The 27840-nt window shown below is 47.8% G+C and overlaps 8 protein-coding genes across 8 annotated transcripts; 7 read left to right on the top strand and 1 right to left on the bottom strand.

Annotated features, from left to right (window-relative positions):
* Nucleotides 1–4883: 4883 nt before the first annotated feature.
* On the top strand, nt 4884–6741 carry B0H65DRAFT_505874 (uncharacterized protein; the record flags this gene model as incomplete). Its single annotated transcript, XM_062828022.1, has 3 exons — nt 4884–5044; nt 5108–5412; nt 6575–6741. The coding sequence occupies 3 exons, from the start codon at nt 4884–4886 to the stop codon at nt 6739–6741; spliced, it is 633 nt and encodes a 210-aa protein (XP_062687453.1).
* A 786-nt stretch (nt 6742–7527) lies between these two features.
* On the top strand, nt 7528–9720 carry B0H65DRAFT_415812 (uncharacterized protein; the record flags this gene model as incomplete). The annotated part of the gene is made up of 2 exons (XM_062824005.1): nt 7528–8946; nt 9007–9720. The coding sequence occupies 2 exons, from the start codon at nt 7528–7530 to the stop codon at nt 9718–9720; spliced, it is 2133 nt and encodes a 710-aa protein (XP_062687452.1).
* Nucleotides 9721–10836: 1116 nt separating this feature from the next.
* On the top strand, nt 10837–12658 carry B0H65DRAFT_505872 (uncharacterized protein; the record flags this gene model as incomplete). The annotated part of the gene is made up of 4 exons (XM_062828021.1): nt 10837–11004; nt 11060–11676; nt 11740–12202; nt 12305–12658. The coding sequence occupies 4 exons, from the start codon at nt 10837–10839 to the stop codon at nt 12656–12658; spliced, it is 1602 nt and encodes a 533-aa protein (XP_062687451.1).
* A 1460-nt stretch (nt 12659–14118) lies between these two features.
* B0H65DRAFT_565236 (uncharacterized protein) lies at nt 14119–15724 on the top strand. The gene is made up of 3 exons (XM_062830276.1): nt 14119–14580; nt 14645–15101; nt 15243–15724. Exons 1-3 carry the CDS (start codon nt 14141–14143, stop codon nt 15585–15587), a joined length of 1242 nt encoding a protein of 413 aa, XP_062687450.1. The 5' UTR covers nt 14119–14140; the 3' UTR covers nt 15588–15724.
* Nucleotides 15725–16733: 1009 nt separating this feature from the next.
* B0H65DRAFT_505869 (uncharacterized protein) lies at nt 16734–18500 on the top strand (the record flags this gene model as incomplete). Its single annotated transcript, XM_062828020.1, has 4 exons — nt 16734–16877; nt 16942–17174; nt 17240–17669; nt 17808–18500. The coding sequence occupies 4 exons, from the start codon at nt 16734–16736 to the stop codon at nt 18498–18500; spliced, it is 1500 nt and encodes a 499-aa protein (XP_062687449.1).
* A 1248-nt stretch (nt 18501–19748) lies between these two features.
* On the top strand, nt 19749–22040 carry B0H65DRAFT_536606 (uncharacterized protein; the record flags this gene model as incomplete). The annotated part of the gene is made up of 4 exons (XM_062829049.1): nt 19749–19869; nt 19937–20807; nt 20869–21409; nt 21446–22040. The coding sequence occupies 4 exons, from the start codon at nt 19749–19751 to the stop codon at nt 21986–21988; spliced, it is 2076 nt and encodes a 691-aa protein (XP_062687448.1). The 3' UTR covers nt 21989–22040.
* A 2205-nt stretch (nt 22041–24245) lies between these two features.
* Nucleotides 24246–26857, top strand: B0H65DRAFT_565212 (uncharacterized protein; the record flags this gene model as incomplete). The annotated part of the gene is made up of 5 exons (XM_062830275.1): nt 24246–24509; nt 24612–25014; nt 25068–25680; nt 25738–26305; nt 26339–26857. 5 exons carry the CDS (start codon nt 24246–24248, stop codon nt 26855–26857), a joined length of 2367 nt encoding a protein of 788 aa, XP_062687447.1.
* Nucleotides 26858–26910: 53 nt separating this feature from the next.
* B0H65DRAFT_67188 (uncharacterized protein) lies at nt 26911–27457 on the bottom strand. The gene is made up of 2 exons (XM_062831257.1): nt 27287–27457; nt 26911–27200 (listed from the first exon to the last, which is right to left on the bottom strand). Exon 2 carries the CDS (start codon nt 27195–27197, stop codon nt 26964–26966), a length of 234 nt encoding a protein of 77 aa, XP_062687446.1. The 5' UTR covers nt 27198–27200; nt 27287–27457; the 3' UTR covers nt 26911–26963.
* Between the last annotated feature and the right edge of the window lie 383 nt (nt 27458–27840).

Genomic DNA, 27840 nt, shown 5'->3' with positions numbered 1-27840 from the left:
CAACTCTAACTACCATAGCACTAAATCGATAATATACTCTAATAATGAATTTTTCTCTATAATACGTATAGAAAGGTACAAATTTACCTCACCGACGTAGTAATTAACTTCATTACTAAAAGAATTAAAGAAATCGTCTTTAAATATATACTCCCGACAGCGCGCCTCTCTTTCTATATAGATTCGAACCGGAGATTAAGGGTAATTATCGTCGTCTAAATTGCAATACTAATCGATAAAGATCTGCCTAAAAATCTCGAAGAAACCAGCTCCCTTAGCCGCACCATAATAAAAATAGAAGGCTCGCTTACATTTAATAAGGTACAATAATATAATTAACCAATATAGTTAACAATTCTCTAATAACCCCGCGTACTTCTCCAACTTAACTATTGCGAAATCGATACTATTACGAATAAATAAATCCCTATCAAAACTAAAATTTATTCGAAGGACTTCGTCTTATCCTAGACGAAAGTAGGGTTAACTCTATAAGGGTTCTCTAAAACGAAATAAATTAAGCTTATAGTTATAAAACCGGGCGGGTATATAATAGGTTTAATATAATTGCCGAAGAATAGAGCTAACGACTTTATTAATTTAAAAACTAATAAATTCGACGAACGGGGGGCGGCGAGGTAAGATATCCGAGCTACCGCTAAAAAATTCAACCTCGAAACGGGTATAATATATAGAACGCTACCTTTTAAATTCTTCGATTAATTTCTTTAATTCGAGAAGGATATTACTAAAATTAAATTACCTACCCTTAAACCGCTTTATAAACTGTTTAAACTTCAAAAGGATAAAATTAATAGTACCTAATGTAGTCAAATTATTTATTATTAATTTATCTAATTACTTCTCGTTTAACTAATTATTATATATTAAATACTAATAATCTAAAACCAGTCTTAAACGAATAGCGCACTCGATTATATTATACCAAAAATTCTAACGAATCGAATTATCCTAAAAGAAGGTAAAACTCTTCTCATTATTATTAACGTAGAAATTTCCAAACTCTATAATTTACTCCGGAATTACATTACCAACCGTTAAATTATAGAAGCTCTTTTATCTCTAAAGGGATTGACGAATAAAGATAACTATATTATAGAACTTATTAAAGGCATTACGCTTCCTCTAATAATTTAATAATATTGCCTCCTCTTCTTCTAGGATAGCAGGGTAGAATTCGCGATTAATTAAATTAAATATATTACCCTCAAAGAAAACTTTCGTTATAAAATTCAAAATATAATTAAAATAACGTATATAATAATCTTTTACTATTACTTCATTTCTTACTTCATCCCTGATACTAAAAATATATTTAATTACTTTATTGTTCGAATCCGTATTATTAACTTAAAAGAACCCTAACTTAAAGCGGATATTATATTCGTTAATTATATTATTAATAATAACACTTAGTAAATGCGATCGTTAATAATTATTTTAATATAGGATTAATTAGACCAACTAATATTTTCACCGCTATAGTAACTTTTAACGTAGGGTATTACAATTAAGCGAATTCTCAAAGTACTAATTACGTCCGTATAGTACGCAATAACTGTAAAAATCGCGTACCTATTCGATAAAGTCTAAAAATCGAAGGAAAAATAAATTCTCCACGGAATTTTAATAAATTCGTTTTATACTCTAAATTTCTCTTTATTAAAATAATCCTCCAACTATTTCCCTATTATTATCCAATTATCTGGCAAAATAACGGCGGCAACTAAGGGGTTCAATGATCGAAGTAAGTCGCAAAACTCTAAATTCTTAACGATAGTAAATCCTATATTAAATAAAACAATAAAATCAACAAACGCATCTTTAATACCATCGCCGGTAGCCTTCGTAATAATTTAAAACGTTTAAAATCTCTTAAACGAAACGTATATATTAATACTCTAATATCTTCTATTACAATTCGTCTAAACCTCCTATTAAATTACCCTTTTTTAAAATAAAAATATATAATATATTAATTCTAAATAATTAAATACCAGTAAAATTACCTTTAAATTGTATAATCTACTACACACGTTACACGCGAACCACTTCGAATCCGTCTTACTAGGGTTATTATCTTTTAATTGTAATAACCTCGTATTACAATTGTTACGCGAAGCGATGCTTTATAAGTTATATTAATATAGAATAAAAGAGTGAGTAATTGGTTATTGGACAAAGTAATAGTGTATAACGGTTAACAATAGTCTTATTAAAGGAAATTGAAGATAAACATTATCAAGAGCCTTAATTTAGGACTTCGTATACGATTTTATAGAGTGTAAGTAAAATAAACGTTAGGTTGATATAATATAAATTGATAATCCAATTAACTTTAACCGAGGTTAATAGGGAGAATATTCTTATATAATATATCCTATTCGATAGAGTAGTTCTACGCTTAATAGAATATGTGCTAAAATAGAGTAGAGTATTTAGGCACCTACTTGGAATATCCTATAATATTTCCCTTTTAACGAAAGAAGAAGAGTGTTTATTATTTATTAAAATTATTATTAAATATAAAATAGAAAATAAGAATTATTACTTTCCTTACTATTAATGAACTATTTTTTATATATCCTATATAACCTTTAACTACCGAAAGTTATTTCAGATAATTAAAATATTTTAATACGAAAACCGAATAATAGTAAGTAGTTAGCGTAGGTAATAAGGACGGAGGAGATTCTTAGTAATAGCCGTAATAAGACGAGTGAGTATTAAAATTATTATTATTTTTATAATCGTTTTTATTAAATTTAGGAGGATCTTGACGCGTACGTTTACAATTAAATAGAGAGTTATCCTACTTTTAATCCTCTATAATATTATTATGACGCGGAGAACGAATAATTAATATAGTACTAAAACCATTAATAGAATGGGTAGCTAATATATTAAATTTATTTAATGTATTGGTAAAGCTAGGCGTACTACGAGGTAATATATTATTAAAACGAACGCTATAAAGAGGAATAATATTAAATATAATATTAGCATAGTATATACGTATAATAAACGCCGATAGAGGAGTGTAGCGGATACGAGGTTTTTAAAATTCGATAAATTCTTAGCGTATATTTAATAATTCTACTTTTAATTACTCTATTATTTTTCTTTAAGAGAGGTTAGAGCTCTCTAAAAAACGTTTATATTTTTTAAGGGTAGTTGTAATAATATTAGAAATAGTATTTAAGTTATTTATTTTAGCGGTAATTCGGACTTTTTTAATAATTTTTATTTTTTTAATTTGGCCGGTTTCTATATTAAAACGAAGCTTAGCGGCTTTAATAAAAAGCTCGGCGGCCGGAGGGGTAAAACGTTCTTCGTAGTAAAATTAAGATTAGATTACTATAAATTTAAAAATTTGACGTACTTTATGTGTTAAATTATCGTTCTAGAGGTTAAAAGTTCTTTAGGGAATAACGTTACCGTTTAATATTATAAAGGTTAGTTTTGAAATTTAAGGGGATAATAAAAGAATTATAAAGAAAGGGGGTTCAAAATTTACGGGATAGGTAAATACTTAGTCTAAGAGGGTAAATTGAATAAGTAGTAATAAGTTTAATAAATTATTATTAAAATTAACGAAACGAAGATAAAATCTTCCCCTTTACGAAAGGAAGAGACGAAGAAGAATATAAAGAATAATAAGGTCGGTTTAAAATTGAATTGTGGGTTCTATTTATTACGCGAAGCGATATTTTATAAATAATACTAATATAGAATAATAAAGTAGGTAATTGGTTATTAGATAGAGTAATAGTACGTAACGGTTAACAATAGTCTTATTAAAGGAAATTGAAGATAAGTATTATCAAGAGCTTTAATTTAGGACTTTATATACGATTTTATAGAGTATAAGTAAGATAGACGTTAGGTTGATATAATATGAATTGATGATTTAATTAACCTTAACGGAGGTTGATAAGGAGAGTACTCTTATATAATATATCCTGCTCGATAGAGTAGTCCTACGTTTAATAGAGTATATGCCAAGATATAGTGGGGCATTCAGGCACCTGCCTGGAATATCCTATAACAATAATTATTTATTTACAATTTATTAATTCGTTTAATATACGTCCACGACTATAATATATATTTCCAATGTCTATATTCTACGTACGGCTATATTAATTATAATTAGCCAATAAATTTATTGGGGTCGACCTTCTTCAAATCGGCAATATATATCTTTAATAATCGAAAAATAGGGCGCCCGAACGGATTACAAAGTTCAATAAACGCGCTAAACGATTACTAAGGAGATTCTAATACTTTACTAAGTAATAAAGACAACAAAATTATATTAGCTTTAGTTAGCGCAATAGTAGAACTTATTTAGCTAAATTAGGATATAGTAAATAGCGGTTTAATACGTATTACTATTAGAATTAATTTAATAAATTAAAATACTAACGATTTAATTAATAGGGGAAGCAATAAAAGGCAAGGGGAGGAGAGGAGACGCCCAACAACACCAAAATCCTATATTAAAAGTATTAAAAATCACTATAATCCCTCGTTTCCTAGCCAAAATACGACAATTTTCTCATTAATACGCCTACATTTGCACTCGACCGTCTGCAGCAAAAGTCACACCATACGCATCGGAGAGGTATATTGCTACAAAAATCTCATAGCTATAATAAAACAAATATATAAAGCTAACAAAGCAAATCTGCGCCTAGATTTCAATTAATTTGACTGATTTTTTACACAGATTTGATTTGTCACGCTGGGGGTAGATTTGCTTTGCTTTATTAGCATTTGATTTGTGTGAATCACTGGTCTTTTCAACTAAACCCAACAGCTACCCGTCCACACCACACGACTGGTTTCCCACTATCATCATGGCCAACAGCCCAAGCAAAGTTGACCGAGAAGGCGCCGCGTTCAAAACATCCAACGGGCAGGCCAATCACAGGGTCCACGAACCTCACGACACCATTGGGGTGGAGGCATCCAGCAATCTGTTCAGCCCTCAAGCAGGACATATCCTGAGGGAACTTAGGTTTGTCCACATCCAGCTCAAAGTCATCAACGAGGCTGGAGCTTTCTCTTCGAGCGTCCTCAGCAAAGACTTCGAGAGACTCTTGTTGGACGACAATTGGCTCTTTTCTCAACCGCGTACTCCAACCTCGGAGCGTACCGTTCTTGAACACGCAATCATAACCAAACTTTATAAGATCATGATCAAGAAACGGGCAGAGAAGAAGATTCTTGAGGCCATGCTCAGGAAGGTGCTCGGGCAAGACAAGGGAGAGGCCCACGTCGACAACACCGTGTCGGTAACTGGTATCATAAAATTGGTCTTGGACGCAATACAGGACGCTCTCGATGCCAAACTGGAGGAGGACACAATTCTTCGTTGGCCCGCCGGTACTTTTGTTATCAAGTAAGTCCCTTTTTAAAGAGGTGATATCAGTCTCCCTTTTGGCAGATGTGCTAACTCATCTAGTGGCCCATCTAGTACACCTTTACCACCCCACCCTTTAGTAACCAAACTCGTTGGTGCTAGCGACGCGAACGAGACTTCCCTGCCGAGCCACGAGGCAAACCACGACAGTAACAAGAAACTATCCCCCTCGCAAATCGAGAGAGTAGAGGAATACAAGTCTGTCGTCCGCAAGCTGCTGGCACTAGTCACGGAGAGGGCAATATCCCTCCTTTTAGTATATGCCATAGCAGATATACCAGAAGCTGAGCGTTCGAAAGCATTGCGGAAACATGAGCGTGTGCGCGCCTGGTTGGTGGAACGGCTGCTCAAGCGCCTCGCAATGGATGAGGAGGAGACTTGGCAGTACCTTGAGGAACAGTTTGTACCACAGAAACTCCCGTTCTTCATCGCCTCAGCACAAGCATGGGCACCTCTAGTATCACAGACTGTTCGAATCTCTCCCCAACCCAAACCCTAAGGCACCCAAGTTACGTCTTTGTATTGCCATTGCTGAAGCCCACAGCTTGCGCACATATTCTGTTAGTTAGCCGAAGACGAACGGCCCGGGTTTCTGCGAGCTGGAAATGGGAGTTGGAGACTCGAGCAGAGGCTTTGGGTCCGGGCGTTTTTGTCTACGGTTTGGGAGGTTATCCGGGTAAGCATCAAGCTCTTGAACATTTAACAATTTGTTACGCATCTTTCCTCTCATTTGTTTATCTATAGTTAATCATTACACCAATCTCTCATAGAAGGAAGATACTGAGACACCATGCTAAAAGACTTCCTCGCATCTCGTGTAGTTCATGGCAAATTGCTCGGCAAGAAGTTGACAAAAGGTATGGCCGCCGCATCATCATAATTCATGGACTGTTTCAATGGGTTGACTCAGCTAGTTGTGATCCTTCCTATACGACAAGATCTATTTCCGTACACAATTTGCTACTGGCTCGAGTTGATTCCTTGATCCTAGGCGTCCTGGTGTCCTAGGCATGCGGCAGGTCGTGTTGACTTCGCAACGACCAGTCAGCGGTAGAGCGCCGAGGAAATTGAACATCCATTCCGGTTTCTCAAGCCCATCACCAGGTCATGCACAGTTTCGCTTAGCTGCTACCTCATATGATGCCACTGCAATCGATGGCTCCGCAGCCGATGCCGCCGATGCCGTCAATGCCACAGATGGCGCCGATGTCACAGCCGGGTCCGGGACAGGGATAGATGCCACAAAACAAGGAGATGGAAACTCGCATCCTCGGTACGGCCCGGGCCGGTGAACAGACCGTGCCAGGTGATCGGCATCAACTAAACCTCCTACTCGAAGATGCGACCCAGCGCCGTCAAGACAAAGAGAGCGGGTATTGATGCCGTTGACTCGGGCCCCTCTTTGTCTGCTGTACAGCGCTACAAGTGCCAAAGCGGCCTTGGCAGCCGCCGGCAATGGTACACCTTTGGGCTCGACATTCACTCCAAACCTTCCACGGTCGCCTCTTGGCATGGGGCCCAAAAAATCTACTAGAGATCAGGTTACTCTGGCAATGATGGTAAACTGGTATGCCGAACACTTTGAGGCTGTTCAGAAAACATGAACATCGTCGGGACTGTTCGGATGGCTGTTCAGATAGCAGTTCGGATGATTGTTCAAGGAACTGGTCTCTGGACACTTGCCCTGTTCGGACGAAACGAGCGGATCTGACCAATCACATGTAATACATCCACGGTCGCTGGACGCACGGACCGACATCCTTACCTGTCACCACCACCAAACTATCACCAACACAACACCTGTTCAGTGATCACCATGTAAACAAACCATTCTGTTCATTGATCACCATGTCAACAACACATCCAGAGCCTTAAGCGACAGTCAACCTGAGGCCCAGAACTGGTAGTATAAGAATTCCTCCCCTCACCCAGAATCCGTCCCAGAACTTCTTCCTTCCGCATCCAACTTTCGGACAAGCATCGCTCAAGCAACTTTGCACACAAGCGATCTCAATCCAGATCTCAAAGCACCTCATCACCTCCTAACATCTTCTACCTTAACAACCATCTTTGACACAATGTCTTTCCCTCTCTTCTCTTTGGGCTTTGCCCCTCTCTCTCTCACCTTCCCGAGCAGCAACGTTGTCAAGGCTATCGCCATCGCTTCGCTCGCCGCGCTGTCGGTCAAGATGCTACTCAACACGGTCGCGCCCTCGCAGGCCGGCCACGATCATAAGCATCATCGCATTGATGACAAGGTATGTCAGGAAAGCCTCGCTACCTCTACTGACGACGTCAATGCTAATAACCTTACCCAGTCTGCTCAGGGCGCTAAACAATCCCGGCGCATCGAGTCTGCCACTCCTATGGACCATACCATCACCACAAGCATCAACAACGACAAGGCTTCTCACACCACTGAGCTCATCGTCGCCCCCAAGGATGTCGACCTCACCAAGGACGTCGAAATTGCCGACGACAACACCGTCATCCAAGGCGCCGACAGCACGGAGATCGGCACTGACACCAAGAAAGCTTGCCCCGCTGAGCTCAACAACGCTCCTGAGATTGTTACCTCGACTCATGCTACTCCCATCGTCAACGACGAGAAGCCAGCTATTAACTCATCGAATGGAGTCCGCTCGTACCGCCATTCCTTCCCGGCTGTCAACATCATCGAAGTCGTGGAAGTTCCTTCCAAGCAAGCGACAACCCGCTCTTACTACCACTCCTTCCCGGCTGTGGACATCATCGAGGTTGTCGAGGCTCCCTCCAAGCAAGCGACGGTGATCGCTTCGCCTATCCAGAGTAACAACAACACGGCTGCACTTGTCAACGAGCAAGAGAGCACAGTCTCAAGTGACGCTGCTCCCAAGGCTGAAGAAGCCATTCTCAATCATACTCGCAAAGATTCTACTGCGTTAGTGACCCCAAAGCAATCCCTCTTCTACAGTAGCGAAATACTAATTCATCACAGGACCAACTTCTCTACCGAGAGCCAGCAAACTGCCAACAGCGACTTGTCGGCCACTACCCCCGACACCCAAGATACGCTCTACTCCGTCCCAAATATTGACTTCATCGACCAGCTCACCCCTTCTGGCGCCAAGGCCTCTGAGGAGGATGAGAACCACGAGGAAAATGCGCTCACTGCCACCGCTGCCGCCAATACCACTTCTCGCGACAATACCCGATCTAAGTGGTACGACTTCTCCCACTTGTCGGTCGAGGAGATGGCCAATCTAGACACCATCATTATCATCGAGCGCCCGGACACTGGGATCAGCTATACCCAGCTAACATGCGGTTTCTGTTACCGCTTGGACGAAGAAGAAAACCCTCTGATGATGAGCCAATCGGAGTATGAGGACCTGTTGGCGTGGTTTGACAGCTTTAAGACCAAAGAGGAGGAGATCAAGCTTCCACTTCCTGTCGTCCTCGTTACGGATGAGGAGGGAAACGAACGCCTCGCCGAAGAAGATAACGAGACCAGCTTTGTCGACCAGCCCGATGACTGTGACAGCCGGGCCGAGAAGACCATTGCCATTGTGGACTAGGAGTCCCAAGTTTTGGATCTTCAGGATCGTCCTGCATGCGGAGTCAAGTATGTCCTTCTCACCAATGGCCACTGGCACTACCTGAACGAGGACACTACGACCGCCAGACTCATGAGCGAAGACGAGTACGAGGAGTTCGTCTTCTGGCTCCAAGAGAAGCAAGCTGAAGAGGATGAGAGACTGGAGCAAGAGGAGGACAAGCTCGGCCAGGAAATCAAGGGAATCGAGCTCTTCTCGTACGACGACAAATTCACAGACGCCAACCACCTCAACAACGCGCATGACCTTTCCGAGCTCGAGCAGTCGCAGGAGGCCGAGTGTATCGGCACCAGCTTCAACATCGTCGGCCTGATCGATCACCCAGACGGCGACAAACAATACGCCATTGGCAATGACGATGCCGTCTACTGGCTAATTGGCGCGATGTTCTGTCTCCTTGACGAAGACGAACTGGACCAATTCAATCGATGGAGGGATGGGGACAAGACTGCCCTCTATGGGCCCATCAAGCAGTTGAAGAGACCTGAGGGAAAGGAGCCCAAGTGGAAGGCCCCGGACTTGGATGCCATCTTTGAGGAGGATGAAGAGGAGGCCGAGATGGCAGCGGAGGCAGCGGAGGAGTACATCCCCAAGAAATGGAACAAGTGGGGTCTTTACACCATCGAGGAGGAGGGCGGAGAGGACCAAGAGGACTATGCAGATCTGTGGTGGTGAGAGAAGGGATTGGCAAAAAGCCAAGTCGAGGATTTTTGCAGGGTGGAGCACGATCGAAAGGAGGCAGGTGGCAGAGGATGGAATTAGGCATGGTCACTATTTGCGGTCAGTTTTTTCGTAGAACGGTCTACATATCAATTTGACTGCTGACACTGCTATAATTTGACTTCAAAGTGACTACTACATTGCTCCAAATGACTGATATGGATGAGCTTTCTTTTTATACTTGCTTTCCGTACTCTTTACTCTCCACTAATGAGACTTGTTCTGGCAGTGGGGCCTGGTGACCTGAAGTTTTCGCAGGGAGCATCTCAAACTTGAACTTGACGCTCGCCTACTGCGATAACATTATGTGGTAACTCATAATAAAACTTCCGTAAAGATATTTAGCGATGTAGATTTGTCACCTTCTCCCTTTTTTCATTTTGTAGATATATTTGTTGTCGTTTTATCAAGGAGTGTCTTCTGACTTGCAGCCCTCATAGTCTTACAACCCGATTTGTCCTCCCTCAGCTTGTGATCCCTATGTACCTACGGTTGGTTCATCATTTGAAGGACTACTAATACCCAACACACAATATTATTGGGATTCGTAACCACAAGCCCCAGTCTGCTCTTATGCCCGTCTCCCTCTACAAGCGCCAATACCTGAGGCTTCCCCTTACGCCGTGACGCTCACCTAGCAATCCCGCGGGCCCTACTCAGGACCAGTTTTGTAGTACAAGTCTTAACGCAGAAGCGTATGGACAGCCTGAGATACCTGGACCTAGAATACTGCTCACGACAGCTGGACACTGTCCGAGGACAGCACCACTGTTCAGGGCCCACCGGTGCTGTTTTCGCCTTGGTGATTCCATGAGCATCGTTCATCGTTGACGGTTAACCGAGCAACGGGCATGAACACAATTAAACGACCACAATTCACCAAGGTCCAGACAGCGACAGTCAACCTGCTAGAGGGGTATAATATGAGCGCCTCGTTTCGAGATCCCGTTCCAGAATCTCTTCCTTCTGCATTCCAAAACTGGATACCCAATTGTACCGTCAACCATACTGACAGGCACTCTCAAACTTAAAAGTCACCAACTTAACAACATCTACTCTCTCATTCCCGCAATGAACCCAATCATCAACATCGCCGCCTCCTTTCTATGGCACTTGGGCTCCCACGCCTACCGACTTTCCTTGCCGACCATCGCCGACATTATCCTCCTCGGCGATGCTTCCTTCGCGGCGCTCGCGCTGATGAACAATCATTCTAAGCGCGTCACTACCACGGACAAGGTAAATATCTTCTCTCCCTCAATCCAGCATGCCGACTGATACTAACATTATCCAGATCCCAGAGGCGATGCAAAGCATTGACACCACCCTGCCCGGCGATGTCGCCGACCAGACCACCAGGGGTTCCGAAGCGACCTGCGCCTGCGAGGCAGCCGAAGAAGCCACCACGAACCTCTTCATCAATCCGGCCATCATCATTTCAGTCACTGGCGCCACTATCACCAAGTTCACCAAGGACATCGACAGTCCCCTCCCTGGCAATGACACCCGCGAAGAAGCCTCAAACATCGACATTGTCGACAGCGCCCCGATGATCCTCCAAGACCTGGATTCCATCAACCCCGAGATCGAAGCTCACGTCTATACTTATGCCCTGCCCGTCATGGATATCCTGGAGGTCAACCTTTCCACCGTTGACGACCTTGACGACTCGGCTGCTTCCGCTTCCAGCAGTCACTACAACGATTTTGAGCGCTTTCTTGACGATGATCGAATGATGTGGATTCCGCGCCCGGCAAAGCGCATGTTTGGGAAGAAGGCAGTTGTTGGTCAATATGCAAATGCGGCCCGCCCCACCCACGTGAGAGGAGGTGCAGATGGCAAGCACGTTCCATCCCATGTCACGCAGTCGGACGACAGCACGGTTCAGCGTACCAGAAAAGTTTCTACCGAGTAAGCTCTTCCTCTCACTTACACTTTTCCAATTGAGCGTTTACTAACTTCCACTTCTCATAGAACTAATTCATCAAGCGCCACCACACAGATAGTCAGCACAGAGATCGCCGACACTGCGCCCGATGCACCGGATACAGCTGACACGTCGCCCGACAACGTCGATACCGAATCGGACGAGAGGTCGGCTCTTCCCGCCATCCCGGAAATTATACTAACTCCTCCCACCGAGATTGCCGACGAAGACGCGGACCATATTCGTTCCTCCCTCGCAGCCGAGCCCAACTCCCGCATTCCAACCAGGGCCTCTCTCCCAGCCTATAACCATACCTACGACTACGCCAGCCAGAACTTGACCGGGGAGGATCTGAAAGATCTGGACTTCGTTACAATACTTACCGACCCAATCAGCGGCAATCAGTATGCCATGCTCACTTGTGGCTACTGGTACTGGCTTGAGGATGACGACAATGTCCGGCAGATGGTGGAAGATGAGTACGAGATCTTCTTGAACTGGATCGACGCGGTCAACCTCACCCCCTCCAACTTCAACAAGAACAACAGCGATCAGCCCACCTTGGACCACTCGCTACTCAGCCCAATCTGGACTCCCAGGCCCAAGGAGTAGGAATCCAACGGCCTGGACGATGTCGCTGAAGAAGAAGAAGAGGAGGACTGGGCAGAACTTCTTCGCTGGAAGAAGCGTTATGAACTAGGCAGAGGTTGGGGCGTCGTCAAGTCATTCAACCACCCAGACTTCACCGATAGGAAGTACGCTTTGGGGAACGATGACAAATGGTACTTCGAGTACAAGGGGAAGTACCGCCAGCTCATGGAAGACGAGCTTGATTTACTCAACCGCCGGAGGGAGGAGGAGGGCTCGACTCTGGGCGAAGCGATTGAGGAAGTTGAGAAGCCAGTTCGAGTTAGTAAGTGGGGGCTCCCGGATATTTGTGAGGAGGATGACGAGGATGAGTGTTGAGCTCGAGGAGCAGTAGATCATAAGGAGGACACATAGCTCGAAGGAAGCAGACGCAGGATTATTAGTGGCAGGGCTTAGCAGTAGCCAAATAAGGGCATGGTGGTTACGAACGGGTTAGCTTCGGAGTAGTTGGACTTAGGAGCGGGAATATATACATCGAGGATCTTTATGGTTGAACTCACGTATGGAAAGCTTCCTCGAGTTCTTATCTGATACGAGTTCTGACTGCCCAAATTTGCTACACTATTGTGATGTTGCTGCACCTATGACTACCTCTATATTGCTATGTATACCAATTTCTCCGGTTCGCTCGGTGACCATAAATTGTTCCTTCTCCTTCCGCCTACGTGACCTATTAATGGCACCAGCCTAGGAGATGATGTCTACTTTCTCTTCGTAGCCTACCAACAACTCCGATCTACCATTGGACTTGTCTTGAATATAATATGTCGTTTTTGTATCGTTCAACCTCGCCGAGGTAGCTTGTATTCACACAGGATGGAGACATAAACCTGATGCGCCCGTCAGCGACAATGCAAATATTGGGATGTTCTTTGTTTCCATTGAATTCTATATACGAATTTCTCATCCACTGTATTTGATGCCACAGGCTAGGTGATATGACATTGCCCTGCCAGTATGTTGGCCACATACGACTACAGTCCTCCTTGAACAGCATCCTAGTGCCGTCATGATATCTAAAGAGCCTCAACCCCATGTTCCACTGTTCAGAAAACTGTTCAGGAAATTAAGTATCATTTATGAACAGCATCACTGCTCGAGGCCCACCTTTGCTGTTCGTCGACAGTTGACCGAGTAACGAGCATCAACACCATTGAGATGTGAACAAACAAACAGAATTCACTAAGGTTGAGAGTCGCAAATGGCTTTATGGTCGCAGCGACAGCCAACCTGATAGAAGGTATAATATGGCGGCCTTCATTCCCAAATCTCTCCCAGAAGTTCCTCCTCCCGCATCCACAATCAGGACTCTCAACAGCGCCCTTGACCACTCTCATTACGAATATCTCATCCTTCTTCCATTATCTTTACCATCATCATCAACAAAACGATGTCTTCTTTTCTCTGGTCCTCGGGTTTCGGTGCCCATAAGTACCGGCTCTCCATCCCAACCATCGCCGACGTGATGGACATTGCGGATGCTGCCTTTGCGCGGACCTCGTCAATTCTTAAGGTAAGCTGCCCTCTTCCAACGATGAAAATGTCGACACTAACCATATCCAGGTAATTGATGAGGCACACAACATCAAAACCACCTTCTCGCTCGATGTCGCGAAGGAGACAATCAAAGACGCTGAACCGACCCGTGTCGTCGAAGAGGCCACCAGTGTTGACACCACACTTGCCGCCACCACCATTGAAGAGACTGAACCCACCATTTCCGTCACCACTGACCACGACGACTCTCCGATCTTCTCTTCCAATCCTGAGGTCCACTCATATCATCATGTCGCTCCGATCATGGACATCGTCGAAATCAACAACACCTGCGCTCCCAACGCTGAAGCCCACTCCTACCCTCATGTCGCTTCGCTCGTAGAAATCGTCGAGATCAATAATACTCCCGCTCCCAACAATCTCGTCGAGCCTGCCGAGGTTCTTAGCGCGTCTGCTTCAAGCGTCAACTACAACGAATTCGAGCGCTTCCTTGACGAGGATCGGATGTGGGGGATTCATCGCCCAGCCACGCGCAAACCTTCGATTTCTTCTACCAAGATCGTCGGGAAGAAACAATTCGTTCTGAAGGAGAAGTCGGATGAGGAAGATAGCAAGAAAGTTGCAACCGGCGCTAGTGTCGCAATTGCCAATGCGCCGGAAGGAGCCGTCAACGCATGCATTTCGTCCGACCCTCTGCAGCCGGATGACATCATCTCCCAGCGCGAAAGAAACTTATCCACTGAGTAAGTCATCCCGTCCATCACAGCTCCCCTTGTTTTGCAAGACGAGAAACTAACTTTTTAATAGCACCGATGTGTCCAGAGAAAGTTGCCAGACTGTCGACACCGACAAGTCTGCCGAGACTGTTCCCACCTCCCCGGACTTGAGCGCCGATGTCGCCCCCGAAACGGAGTGCGGTACTCAACCACCCGCCATTCCGGAGATTGCGCTTACCGAGCCCAGCGAGATCTCGCCCGAGGACACGGCGGATATCATGTCGGCTCTCCAACCCGAAAGCGGCATCCCTACTACAGAATCACTACCACCTTTTGCCGCTCTCTACGACTATTCGGCCCCCAAATTCACTCAAGAGGATTTTGACGACCTCTGGATCATGACCATCCTTCAACGACCCGGATACGCCACCGAGTATGCCAGGCTAAACTGTGGGTTCTGGTATATCCTCGAAGACAAGAAAAACGTGCGCATAATGGTCGTGCACGAGTACGAGGAGTTTGTGCAATGGATCAGCGAGGCCAACGCCGTCGGTACTGCGGCCATGCACAACAACGAGCCGGACAACAACGAGCCAGACGTCGACAAGAACGATCGTCCCAAGCATCTGAACACCAAATGGACTCCCAAGCCCGCGGACTAGAACTCCAACGGTCTGGAGATCCTGGAGGAGTATCCCAAAGAGGACGACGATATTGCTCAAGAAGAAGAAGAGGAGGAGGACTGGGCCGAACTTCTTCGCTGGAAGAAACGATATGAGCTAGGCAGAGGTTGGGGTATTTTAAAGTCACTCAACCACCCAGACTACGCCGACAGGAAGTACGCGCTGGCCAACGATAACAGATGGTACTTCGAGTACAAGGGGAAATTCCGCCGTCTAATGGAATATGAGATGGATCTCCTCAACCGCCGGAGGGAGGATGGCTCGGCTTTGATCGATGCAATTGAGGAGCAGCCGGTCGCGAACCGTTGGGGACTCGACACCATCACTGAGGAGGAGGAGAAGGAGTCTTGAGTGAGAGGAGTGTCAAAGCCTGGGGCGGGGTCATGATTCAAGGAAATTGGTCAGGAAATCACCGGTGACAGGATTGAAGGACAGGAGTCATAGATGGATTAAGCCATATGATCATTGGGATGCGGTATGATATGAAGGAGCAATTAAGAAATGGAAAGCTATAAACTGCTACCTGAGCTACTCTGTGACTGATTAGTGATTGTTATATGCTAATATTGTAATTGTTCCATTGTGATTTGCTTTGCTACCTGTCCAGCAATGACTGCCTCTAGGTGTGTACTTCTGCGTAGTCAAGCACTCGCCCTCTAATCTATGGGCGGGGAAGGTCCTGACCAGAATGCCCCCTCATCGTGCTCTATGACCTTTTGACTGAAGAGGCCTCCTAATTGTCATATCATCAACCTCGTATATCATTGTTGGCCTGTTGTACCGTCTCGAGGTAAGACGTAAACACATACCATGCCAAGTACTGCCATACCCATGTCAGAAAGTTATCCCCTCCGTCGGCGACAATGTAAATCTGCATACCTGTTATTACTGTCCAATTCCTTATGAATATTTCCATTCGTCCTTTTCTACACGATGTGACATTGCCCTATCAATACATCGCGCACGTCCGAAATCTTGTTCATCGTACAGCACATGAACATAGAGTGTCCCAGTGCCGGCATTGTATCTGAATAGCTTCCAACCACTGTCCCACTGTTCACAAGACTGTTCAGGACAGTTAGGTGTCATCCTCAAACAGCACCACTGTTCAAGACCTGAACATGGATTTGCCTGTTCTGTTTACGTCTCCAGGAATCTACGGGCATCCATAACCTCGCTCGTTGCCCGCGCAACGACATCTCACTGCCCGAATAGCCTATTCATGACATGAACAGCCAAACAGTTCGCCCATGATCGCAAGTGGGGATAGCTTCAGGGTGTCAGCGACAGCCAACCTGTCCAAGGGTATAATATTGCGCCCCCATTCCAAGCTCTGTCCCAAAACTTCTTCCTCCCACATCCTTAAAAACTGGACACCCAACTGCACCGTCAACATATCGACTCGCAACTCAAACCACAAGCATCTCGCACACTGCAAAGACATATTGTCGCAACATTAACTCATCCTCTTCCCTTTCAACCGTCACGAACATCACCATGTCTTCTTCTCTCTGGTCCTCGGGCGTTGCCGTCCATGCTTACCGCCTGCCCCTCCCCAACTCCGCCATCATCAAGGCGATCATCAACGGGTCTTTCGAGGCTCCCATTGCCATGATTTCCGCACAGGATCCTACCAACAAGGTAAGTACTATACCATAACATCGCGCATCTCAATCTCTCGCATATCGCTAACTTCCCTGAGCAGGTCGGACCTATCCCCAAGGCCAATGTCGAGGAAAACATCAACATTTCCGACGTCGACGATACCATGAGCATGGACAACACCGACGAGCATGACGACAAACTTACCTCCGCTTCCATCAGTGTCGCTCCGACCGACTACTTCTCTTTCCCCGTCCTCGACGCTCAAGCTTCGTCCAAGGATGCAGACGTCGCTTCGACCGACAAGTGCCATCGCGGTCGCAAGGTTTCTACCGAGTAAGTCATCCGCATCCATTTGCATCTGCATTGCATGTGAATAATCCGATACTAACCTTCTTCAGCACCACTTCTTCGAACAACTCCAATTCCACTGTCAACAGCAACTTCAGCAAGAACACTGCCAACACCCAAGACACGGAGTACTCTCAATCGGACATCGCCCACACACAGGACAAGCGCAGTCAAATCAAGACCCCTGAACATTGCGACGAAAGCGGTTTTTCCCGCGACAATGGCTCTCCAGTTCAGGATGAAACCCGCGGTCCCACCAACTACCAATCCTTCCCCACTCTCCCGAATGCGCCTTTCTCACGCGGCACCCCCTCGCCCACACCATCCGATCTCGCCTGCGACAGCGACGCCGACGACTACTCCAGCGTCGTCTATGCCAGCGATGACGACTACCATAGCGACAATGACTCAACCAAAGACGAACTAGACGACCTCGCAGCCATCCACACCCTCGACCGCCCCAAGTACGGCCTGCAATACGTCCTCCTCACCAACAGCAAATGGTACATCTACCACGACCGCCGCAAGATCAGCCGCATGCTGCCTGACGAACATGAGGATTTCTTGGCCTGGATGAACGACCCTGATGCGAAGCCCGCCACCAACACTGAGGAGTAGGATTCTGAGGTTGTGGATGCGACTACGCAGCAAAGGCTTGACGATGATGAGAACAATGGGAAGAAAGAGAGGGAGCCCAAAGTCAAGGCCGTTGCGACTTCCCGCGGAGTGGAGATGGTCACTTACTACTCTGACGACGAATCCGACACTGAGGAAGAGCCGAGACACCCGCTCGCCGAATTTTTCTGCTGGAAGGAGGAGAAAGACATGGGCGAGAATTGGGAGGTGCTTGGATGGTATGAGCACCCTGATGGCAACAAGTCTTATGTCCTGGGATCTGACGAACGCTGGTACTGGGAATATGAGGGGGCTTTCATGCTGCTTCTTGATGAGGAGCTGGAGGAGTTTAACTACTGGCGCAGTATTGATCCGGCAGCGGTTTTGCACTGGAACGGGGAGGTTGAGGAGGAGAAGGGTTCGTTGAGCGTTTGCGGACTCGGTACCATTCAGGAGGAGGACGAAGAGATTGATGAGGAGGTCTGCGAAGTCAAGGAAATCAAGGAAGTTGACGATCGCAATGGTTTGGCGACGGTCTGGGGTCTCGATGTCATCGACGAGGAGGATGAGGAGGCATGTGAGGAGATTGGCGAAGTGGAGGAGGTGGAGGATCACCAAGGCCATGAGAGGGTCTGGGGACTGGAGGCTTTTAAGGAGGATAATGAGGACGATGAGGACTATAAAGTATTCATATGATGAGCTTACTGGACTTGAGGATAAAGATCTGGTTCAGAATGTGAGGATTTGCAACGAACTGGTTCATGAAGGAGGGATGGAGGACGTTAAAAAGATATTTGGGCTGAGGAGATGAATGAAAGTTGATAAGATACCTAACATTGTCCCATATCCAAGAGACTCGTGACGTGACATGAAACTTACCAGCTCGCCAGATAATCTCACTGCTTCGCTGAACGTACCGATTGACATGGATGAAAAATTTCACAAGTGACTCCTATTCTGTTTACTGACTACATATGCACTGCTCTTGTACTTACTTTTTCTTCCCCCTTGTGTACAAATCTCACTGAACTACCGGTGGTGGATCTGATGATCGTGGAGTGAAGCCTCATTTGCACAGCAACTTCCAACCTGTTCTGCCATAACCGTGATATCTTACTGCGTTTAATACATGGCTTGACCTCAAAGCTTCGTATATCATATCTCCCGTGGCCTTTATACCAACTCACATTACTTTTCTCACAACTGAACAAAATGTGCTGGTGCTATCTCCGAGTGTCCTCGGCCATATCAATGCAGCAGTCGTCCTCTTTCCATCCCTGTCTGTTGATGTCTTGGCACATGGGAAAGCCGAAAGCTCCGTGACAGTCAACCCTCATAGCAACGCTGTAGCAAATCGCTCTCGATACTATCACAGAGAACATCATGGATTTAGGATTCGACGGTCACCGTCGGAGTGAAGTGTTTTTCGTAGCACTAGGCTGCTGTTCAGCGCTGTTCAGTGCTCACCTTCTCTGTCTGGAAACAGTCACACAACATCATAGAAGTAAACAGTCCTCGGTACTTCTGCTTGGAAGCTTATGGAAAACACAATACGACGGGCGTGGAGTGTTGTTCGTAGCACCAGGCTTCTGTTCAGCGCTGTTCAGTCCTCACCTCCCCTATTCGGACTCCAGGTCCTTGAACCGACCAATCAGGTGTTGTACATCCGTTCGCTGTATCAACCTCAACACCATCACCATGTCAACAAACCACCTAAACCTGTCGACAGTCGCCAGCGACAGTCGAAAGCACGTTCCCTCATGGGGACGGTAGAAGAATTCCCTTCCTGCCCCAGATCCTGAACCGGAATCCTTCCTCCTCCATCAAAAACATCAGAACACCCCACGCATCATTGCAACTCCAACGCAAAGAAGCCTCACCATCCTTCATCATCTTACTTCATCACCATCGTGATATAACTTCTTCATTCTTCCCTTCATCGCAATGGCTATCTCATTCTGGCCCTCCGCCTTCACGGCACATACCCAACGCCTCGCGTTCCCCTCCATTGCCGTCATTAAGGAAATGACCATCGCAGCCTTTGCCGCATCAAGCGTCGCTCATGGTAAGTCGTCCACAATAGTCGCAGCTTCCAGTCGAGTATCTGGTCAAGTCTAACCATGCCATTTTAGTGCCCATTTCCACAGAGGCCTTTGAGATCGCCAACATCCTCAACACTCCTCCAGAATTCCAAACAATGTCCCTCATTGATTCGTCTCAAGAAGTCGGCCGGGTCGGCAACATCAAGAAAGCTCGGCACATGAAAGCCATCATCGATACCATCATCAAGGATGTCACCCCCACCGAGGTCAACAAGACGACTCACGAGTCCAACATCGTCGACAATTGTAAGGATACCACCCAGTCGACCGACGCTCAAGCTACCGCGCCTCTCCTCATCGAGGACATCAACTCTGCTGAAGTTGCCGAAGTCCCTCAGCAAGTCAAGCTCATCCAGAATGTCGACATCATCACCGACGACCATCGCGACGACACTTCATCCATTGCCAAGAAGGAGCGTTTCACCATTGAGGAGAATGAGAAGCACACCTATTACCATGCCCGCCCCGCCATTGAGATTAACGAGGTCAACGAGCTCTTCACCATTGAGGAGAATGAGAAGCACACCTACTCCCATGTCCTCCCCACCATCGACATCATCGAGGTCAACAAGTCCATGGCTTCCACAATCACCGACGTCGCCGATGTCGACGACATGGGAGCCTCCGCCTCAAGCATCGGCCACCACTTCGAGCGCTTCCTAAAGGAAGACAAGATGCAGTGGGTGCACGCCGTCGCCAGCCAGCCCGAGCTATGCATCACGTCCCCACAGACCAAGAAGCAAGCCATCAAGGTCACCAAGTCGAGCACTCAAGACCGCAAGGCCATCGCTGCCGACATCACGCCTTCGACCGACAACAAGAAGGAGAGCATCAGCTCCGAAGAGAAGATGGTCGACACCGAAGTCGACATCGTTCACCACGCTCGCAGATTGTCTAATGAGTAAGTCATTCAACCAAATCCTACCTCATACTCACAGCACAGTTGCTAACTTTATGCGCAGTACCAACTCCTCAACCGAGACGGACAACACTACCGATAGCGATGCGAGCAACGCCACCACTCCGGATACCCCCAACACAGAGTACTCCACCCCCGACACCAGCGTAATCGACAGTAAGTTTGACGAAGCTGCACTGTCAAGCAACAATCAGCCCAAGCAAGCCGAAGAGAGCCAGTCGCCTCCCACCACTCCCGACGCCTCCTCTTTCGACAACATGTACAACTACTCGCACCTCCCACCCTCCGAACTCGAAGTCACCCTCATCATGGAACGCCTCGACCCCAACCGCCGATACGTCCAAATGACTTGCGGCTATTGGTACGCCCTCGAAGACGACGACGAGATCCGCCAAATGTCAAAGGCCGAGTACCAGGAGTTTATCGAGTGGACCAGCCAAACCCCCGTCATCACCCGCGAGGATTTCGACAAGAAGCAACAAGCGGACGCGGAGCAGGGAATCATTACCAGCAACGCGATTGCCATCATTGAGAGTCTTGAGGACGACGATGACAAGTCAGGCAATGAGCAACAAGCCGATTTGGTCGAGCAGGACATCACTGTCGCTTCCGAGGATTAGGGATCCGACGAAGAGGATAATTCTGACAACCGCCCCATCGAGCTCATTGATCGCGAATCCACCGACCACCTCTTGACGACCCTCGACCAGCCGCAAGCCGGTATCGAACTCCTCGACTACACCGACCTCGCCGACGAGGAAGATTACAACTCCTCCGACCCCATCGCCGCCTGGGAAGCCACCCTCGCCACCTGGAAAGACCCCTCGGACATTGGCGAAGACTGGGGCGTAGTCGGCCTCTTCCACCACCCCGACGGCCAGAAGCAGTTCGTGATGGGCAACGATGAGCAGGTGTACTGGATGTACGAGGGGATGTTCCGGCTTCTTAACGCTCACGAGCTGGACCAGTTCAATCGCTGGAGAGATGGAGATGAACACGCTTTTGATGAGCCTGAGCCAAAGAGGGAGCCGAAGACTTGGGTGCGCGCGGTGCTGGGTAAGAGGAGGAAGACGAATAAGTGGTGTGCTTGGAGTTTGGAGATGGAAAGTATTGAGGAAGAGGATGAGGAGGATGTTCGGGAGGAGGATGAGCTTTGGTGGTAGATCTCCCGAGACGGAGGGAAGGAACGAAGGATTGACGTTGGAATTGACTTTGCGGGGTACGGCCCGGGTCAAGCACCGGGAGGGGATCAGGACTTGGGGTATGGGACGAAGGGCAAGGAAGGATTGGGGAACGGATAACACTGAGAATAGCACAATAAACTGCTGCGAGCGAAACTTGACCACCATCATGACTTGTGACAATGACTTCTATTGACCACCTCAATGATTGATTGAAATGACTGTACGAGTGCTTATTTGATATGACTGCGTGCGTGCTTGACTGAAATAATTTTCTGATCTGTTCCATTGCTCCCTTCTGCATCCAGTGATGTCCCCAGGCGGTAGAATAGTAGGTTGCGGGCCCCTATCGCAAAGCTAACAATAGGCCTCTGAAAGTGTATTGTGGTTTGTTAGTGTGTAGTAGTTCCTCTGGTTGCGCGCTGTCCCACCACTAAGGATGCTGTGCGCTCTCCCGCGCTGACATAGTGTTAGTGCAAAGCCCCTGTAGCTGCCATAGACTCCTTATTTCACTAACAATTGGCCATTGTCTCCTGAAAACCACTTGCCGTAAACATCCGGATCCGCATTGTCAACCACCAGGGGCACTCGACAGAAACATATATTTCAACAACAATGTTTGCGAATGGACGTGAGGAGTAGAGCGGACAATTGATTTACAACAAGCTTGGGCATGGAAACGAACACAAAAAGGGACGCACAATCGATTGTGCTATCGTGACAAAAAAAACCCAAGACCGAGAGCGAGAACGACAACATTGACATGAGCACGAACCACTCAATAATGCATTTGGCGAGGCCCTCGCGCACATTTCTACCCTACCTCACCATTCTCCTTCACCACCACGCATCGCAAATAAATAATCAACATTATCTTTCTTGTAGTAATTCACACATTCAAGCACCGACATCAATACTCATCGCGGTATGAGATTGCGATTCAGCGGTGTTATCGCCGAGTGTCTCCCACGATATCTATGCACTTCGTGCGGCCATCCCACGGTCTCACCCAGCGCATCCCATTGTTCATCGAAGATTCACCCCGATCCTCTCGTCGCCAGGCAAAAATCCGTTTTCCATGGTCTTATAACTTCTACGACTGGTGACAACTGTTCAGTGAACTCGATCAACGTCATTATGACCGGCAACAGCTGTCTATTTGACTGTCGCCAGCCATGACGGCCCTGATGTTCTGGTGTGAACAGTCCTCTGTAAGTTCAACTCCAGTCTTCCATGAGCTTCCAGCTTCTGTGGCTGTGAAGACTGTTCGGTGAACTGGAGGGCCGTTGGTTTGGTCGGTGACAGCTAGAGATTTGACTGTCGCTGAAGTGACACTCGAATGTTTCAATATAGCCGGTTACCAGGGATACCAGCTTCCATGCTTCTTGTACTCTTGTGACTCTGGAGGCTGTTCAGTAAACTCAAGGGCCATCAGCTTGGCTGGCAACAGCTGCAAAATTGACTGTCGCCACTCGCCAGACATATCATATCGAATACTTCGTACCAGCACTCAACGCCGTCGACGGAGCAACCGGTCTTCCATTCCCTTCCCCCGTTACCATGCCCAGAAGACTGTCCATCAGCATCCAGCCCTGTTCGTCACTGTTCAACCCCTCAGGAACAGCTGTTCACGCCTGTTCACGGACCACCTTCCCTGTCCGGACACTCTCTACCCGTCTCGACCAATCAGGTGTAATACCCTGTCGCCGGGTTGCTCATGACAACCAAAACACCAACGGTCGCTTGTCAGCAGCATCACCAACCTCGTCGTCACCACCACCTTCCGCCCACTTCGACGGCGACACTCGAAGCAAACATGTAGTTCTACCCTACTAAACCGTGAACAGGTCATCTAAACGGACCTTGATTCACCCAGCAACGCAGTAGCACGGGCCCAGCCTGGGAGAGTATAAGAGCACACCTTCTGATGCCAGAACTGGAACTGAATCCTTCTCTCACCATCTCACTTCGGAGAATCACATTATTGCGCAAGCACAAGCATACCTGCTATCTTTGACCAAGTCAACCAAACGTCCTTACGCACATACAACTCTCGCCTCGCGGCATCTAACAATCGACCTTCAACTCTTCTATCGACCATCAAGATCTTGCCGCTCAGCCGCAACATCTTCCCCCAACTATCACCAGTCAAGCCTCGCAGCGCGACTATTACCTCAATTACCTCTTCTCATCTTCCTCTCCTCATCTCTCTTCTCACCTCACTCCATCTTTCGCCATGATGGCTTCTTCTATCCAATCTTCCGCGCTCGCGCGCATCATCGACAAGACGACCAACATTGTCGACACTCTCTTCAACAACAACATGGACGACGCTCGCCCCGCGAGCGACAACAACACCGGTCTCAGCGATTCTGCCGACATCGACACCACCTTCAACGTGGTCATCGCCATGATCCTCATCTCTACTGTCACTGGCAACACTATCCTGGCCGCCCTCAGCGCCATTTTCCTCATTGTCGTCCTCAGGATCACCACACCCGAGGTCACCCAACCTACGATCACCAATATCGAGGCCCTCCTCACCCCCAAGATCGCCGCCCCTACCGATGCTGCCACTATCGCGGATAACACCACCAGCTCGGAGTCCCTCGACACCCCTACCAATGTCGACGCTACCCTCACCTCTACTCCCAGCCAGGACGCTCACAACGACAATGAGCCTTCCTCACTCATTGTTCCTGCCGACGAGAAGGTCCGAATTTACCATCACATTCGTCCCACCGTCGACATCACCGAGGTCGTCGCACCCACTACTACCACCAATGGCGGCACTACAGCCACAACCAACAACGACGACGATTCCTTCGGCGCCATCGCATCCGACAAGTTCGACCACAAGACGTTCGAGAAGCACCTCAAGGAGGACAAGATGTACCTTGTGCACTTGCCCATCCCAAACCCGTCTATCACCACCACTGAGCTCAAGGCGGCTCCCATTGTTCAGACGACAAAGATCGTCGAAGCGGCCCGTCCCGATCCCAAGAATGGTAAGTCAAGATCAGATCCGACAACAAAGAGATCAAAGCTAACATCGACATAGTCAACATTCCGATCGTGGACGGCAAACTCTCCACGATTTACGAGGAGGACGAGGAAGAGGACGTTGAGCTCCCACGATCCTGCGACGAAGCCGACAAAGCCGACAGCAGCTTCAACGACCTCGAGGACTTCAGCGACACCGAGGAAAATATCATTGCCTTCGTTAAGAAGGTCCACAGACTTTGCGACGAACTTGACAAAGTCGAGCGCTTTTCTGACCCCGTGGAGCACACCATTGCCCTCGCCCGAGACATCGAGGCCACATTCCAACAATGGGATGAGGAGGATCTGGAGACCTTCTCAGACAGCGAGGAAGACGCCATTGCCCTAGCAAAGCATATCGAAGCCACCACACGGCCCAGCCCGCCCGAGTCTCCCGCCCGCGCCGCTTCTCCAGCCCGCACCCCGGAGGGCCCCGCGGCCCGCTTCACTGCTTCCGGATTCCTCATCGAAACTCCGGACAACTCCCCGGATCCACGTACTCCAATCCGCCCTCCCGCCTGTACCCCCGAGGCCGCGCCTCCTCAAACTCCAATCGGCCCTCGCGCCTTAAAGCCTATCTTCGCCTCCCCCGTTGGAGAGTCTTTCTCACACACTCGCAAAGTGTCCAACGAGTAAGTCATCCTCACCAACTCACTATCACTTGAAAGACCTTTACTAACTCTTCATAGAACAAACACTAGCGATGAAACCGACAACAGCAAGACGACTGCCACCGCGCCCGATTCTCCAGCGACGCAGTACTCGAGCCCCGACAATGTATATGAATACCAGGCCATGACCGGCTTCACGGTCTGCCTCTCCGCCAAGAAGTCCACCAGGATCGAGTTTGATCCCATCGCCCAACCTGGCGATGATATCCACTACGACAGAAGGTTGCTCAAAGAAGAAACCCCTTCGCCTTCTCCTGCGCGCTGCCGCAGCCAAAGCAGCAACCAGTTCACATCATCCAACGGCTCGGAAGACATGAGCACCCCTTACGACTTCACCAACTATCGGGGCGAGTTGGAGATGCTCGCAATCTTGGAGCGCCCAGAGGGAGGGAGATATGCCAAGATGAGCTGCGGAAACTGGTACTGGTTGAATGACGACGGCACACTTGATGAGCTGAGCTGGCCAGAATACAGAGAGCTCATTGCCTTCATTGTCGGGGATGTGGCCTCTCTGCCCGCTAAACTTCATCAAACCGCTCTACACGAAGCGGCCAAGCTACAGAACGAGAAAGAGCCAATTGCGACCGTGGGTTAGGAAACCATGGGCATTGAGGCTGAGAATAAAGAAGAAGAACTCCCACTGCCGTGGGTGCCGTGGGATAGTGCCGGTGAGCCGGAGACCGTGCTTGAGGTCAACCATGAGGAGGAGCTCCCACTGCCGTGGGTCCCATGGGATGAGCCAGAGGTTGTAAACCCAGAGCTCGAGCCTATGCCCGAGGATCAAACTGACGAGAACACCAACACGAGCATCACGAAGGACATCACCGAGATCAACACCACAAATGTCGCTGCGGAAGTTGCGGAGGACATCATCAACTCAGATCAACCTGATGAGAAGTGGTGGAAGGCGGAAGAGATGCCCCCCAACTGGTTCGTCATCGAACACATCCCGTGCCCCGGCGAGAACTACCACTTCGCTGAGTACGTTCGTGGAAGTGACGACATGTGGTACTTCCGCCTTGCCGGGCCTGAGTACAGGCCCCTGGACGCACGGGAGCTCCGCTGGTTCCTCAGCTGGCGCCATGACGCTCGACCTATCAACACCATCGTAGAGCTTGAGGAAGACGAGTTCTTCTAAATCTCACTATATGAAGCTGGGACTCTGAACCAATAAAGAAGCGCGACCGACGATACTTTACGAAGAACCGGAAAGTGGACGCCATAAAAAGAGTCACAAAAGGATATCACGGATGGTCGGAGCGCCACAACCTAAAGAATGTAGGAGGAAGATCTGAGAGATGGACGATTCGAAGGACCAACAGGGAGCACAGTGGTGCTTGAGCGGTTAACTGAGTTTTCACGGAGGAGCATCTTGGACGGGAAGGTTTTTTGGACGGGAAGTGCTTTGGAATTGGGAAATAGGAGTTAGCTACGAGTGCCAGACATTGAAACAAAACACCGATAGCTTTCTCCAACATGAACTGACCCTCTTGTGCAACGTGAATAAGTGATACTAATGTCCGATATGCATAAAAGTGATGATGAGGTGTCATGCTAACGAACTTACCTTGCTATAGTAATCAACGACTGCCGAGGAAGCTACCTTCGAACACGTTGCCGAGGTGATGAGAAGAAAGAAAACCGGTAAGTAGTTTCCCTGGAGCCTGGTACGAGCATAGCCTCGCTGACGAAGAACCAACAGGATCTAGATCTGGATGCCCTGGACGCCTCGGATGATGTTGGAACGACGATACGATTTTGAAGACGATTTCTCAACGGTCCAAACTCGGCCGAAGGAGGCATGACAACATGGCTTGGTCAGCCCCGACTAAACAAGCGCGACTGGGCGTTATCTCGGAGGCGTCGGAGACTAGTAAGAAAGGACTGTGCCTGGACAAGCTGGAGGATGCTCTCAAAGCCGTGACGGTGTGCCGGAGTAAACGGTTACGATAGCCGAACAGACCATGCGCGGAGCACCTTCTCCTTGCATCATGGCATGGCGTCCGTGGATCATGAGGTCAAGCCTAGGCCTTGGCGGGGGGTAGGGAGATGGTGGACGAAGATGAGTCGGACATGTTGTTGACTTGTTGAGGTGCTGTTTGGGATTGGGATCAAGGTTTT

This window comes from Neurospora tetraspora (assembly GCF_033439725.1).
Source record: "Neurospora tetraspora strain CBS 560.94 chromosome Unknown B0H65scaffold_1, whole genome shotgun sequence".
NCBI lineage: Eukaryota > Fungi > Ascomycota > Sordariomycetes > Sordariales > Sordariaceae > Neurospora > Neurospora tetraspora.
The sequence above is the reverse complement of the archived record's forward strand: the minus strand, read 5'-3'. Positions and strand labels throughout refer to the sequence as shown.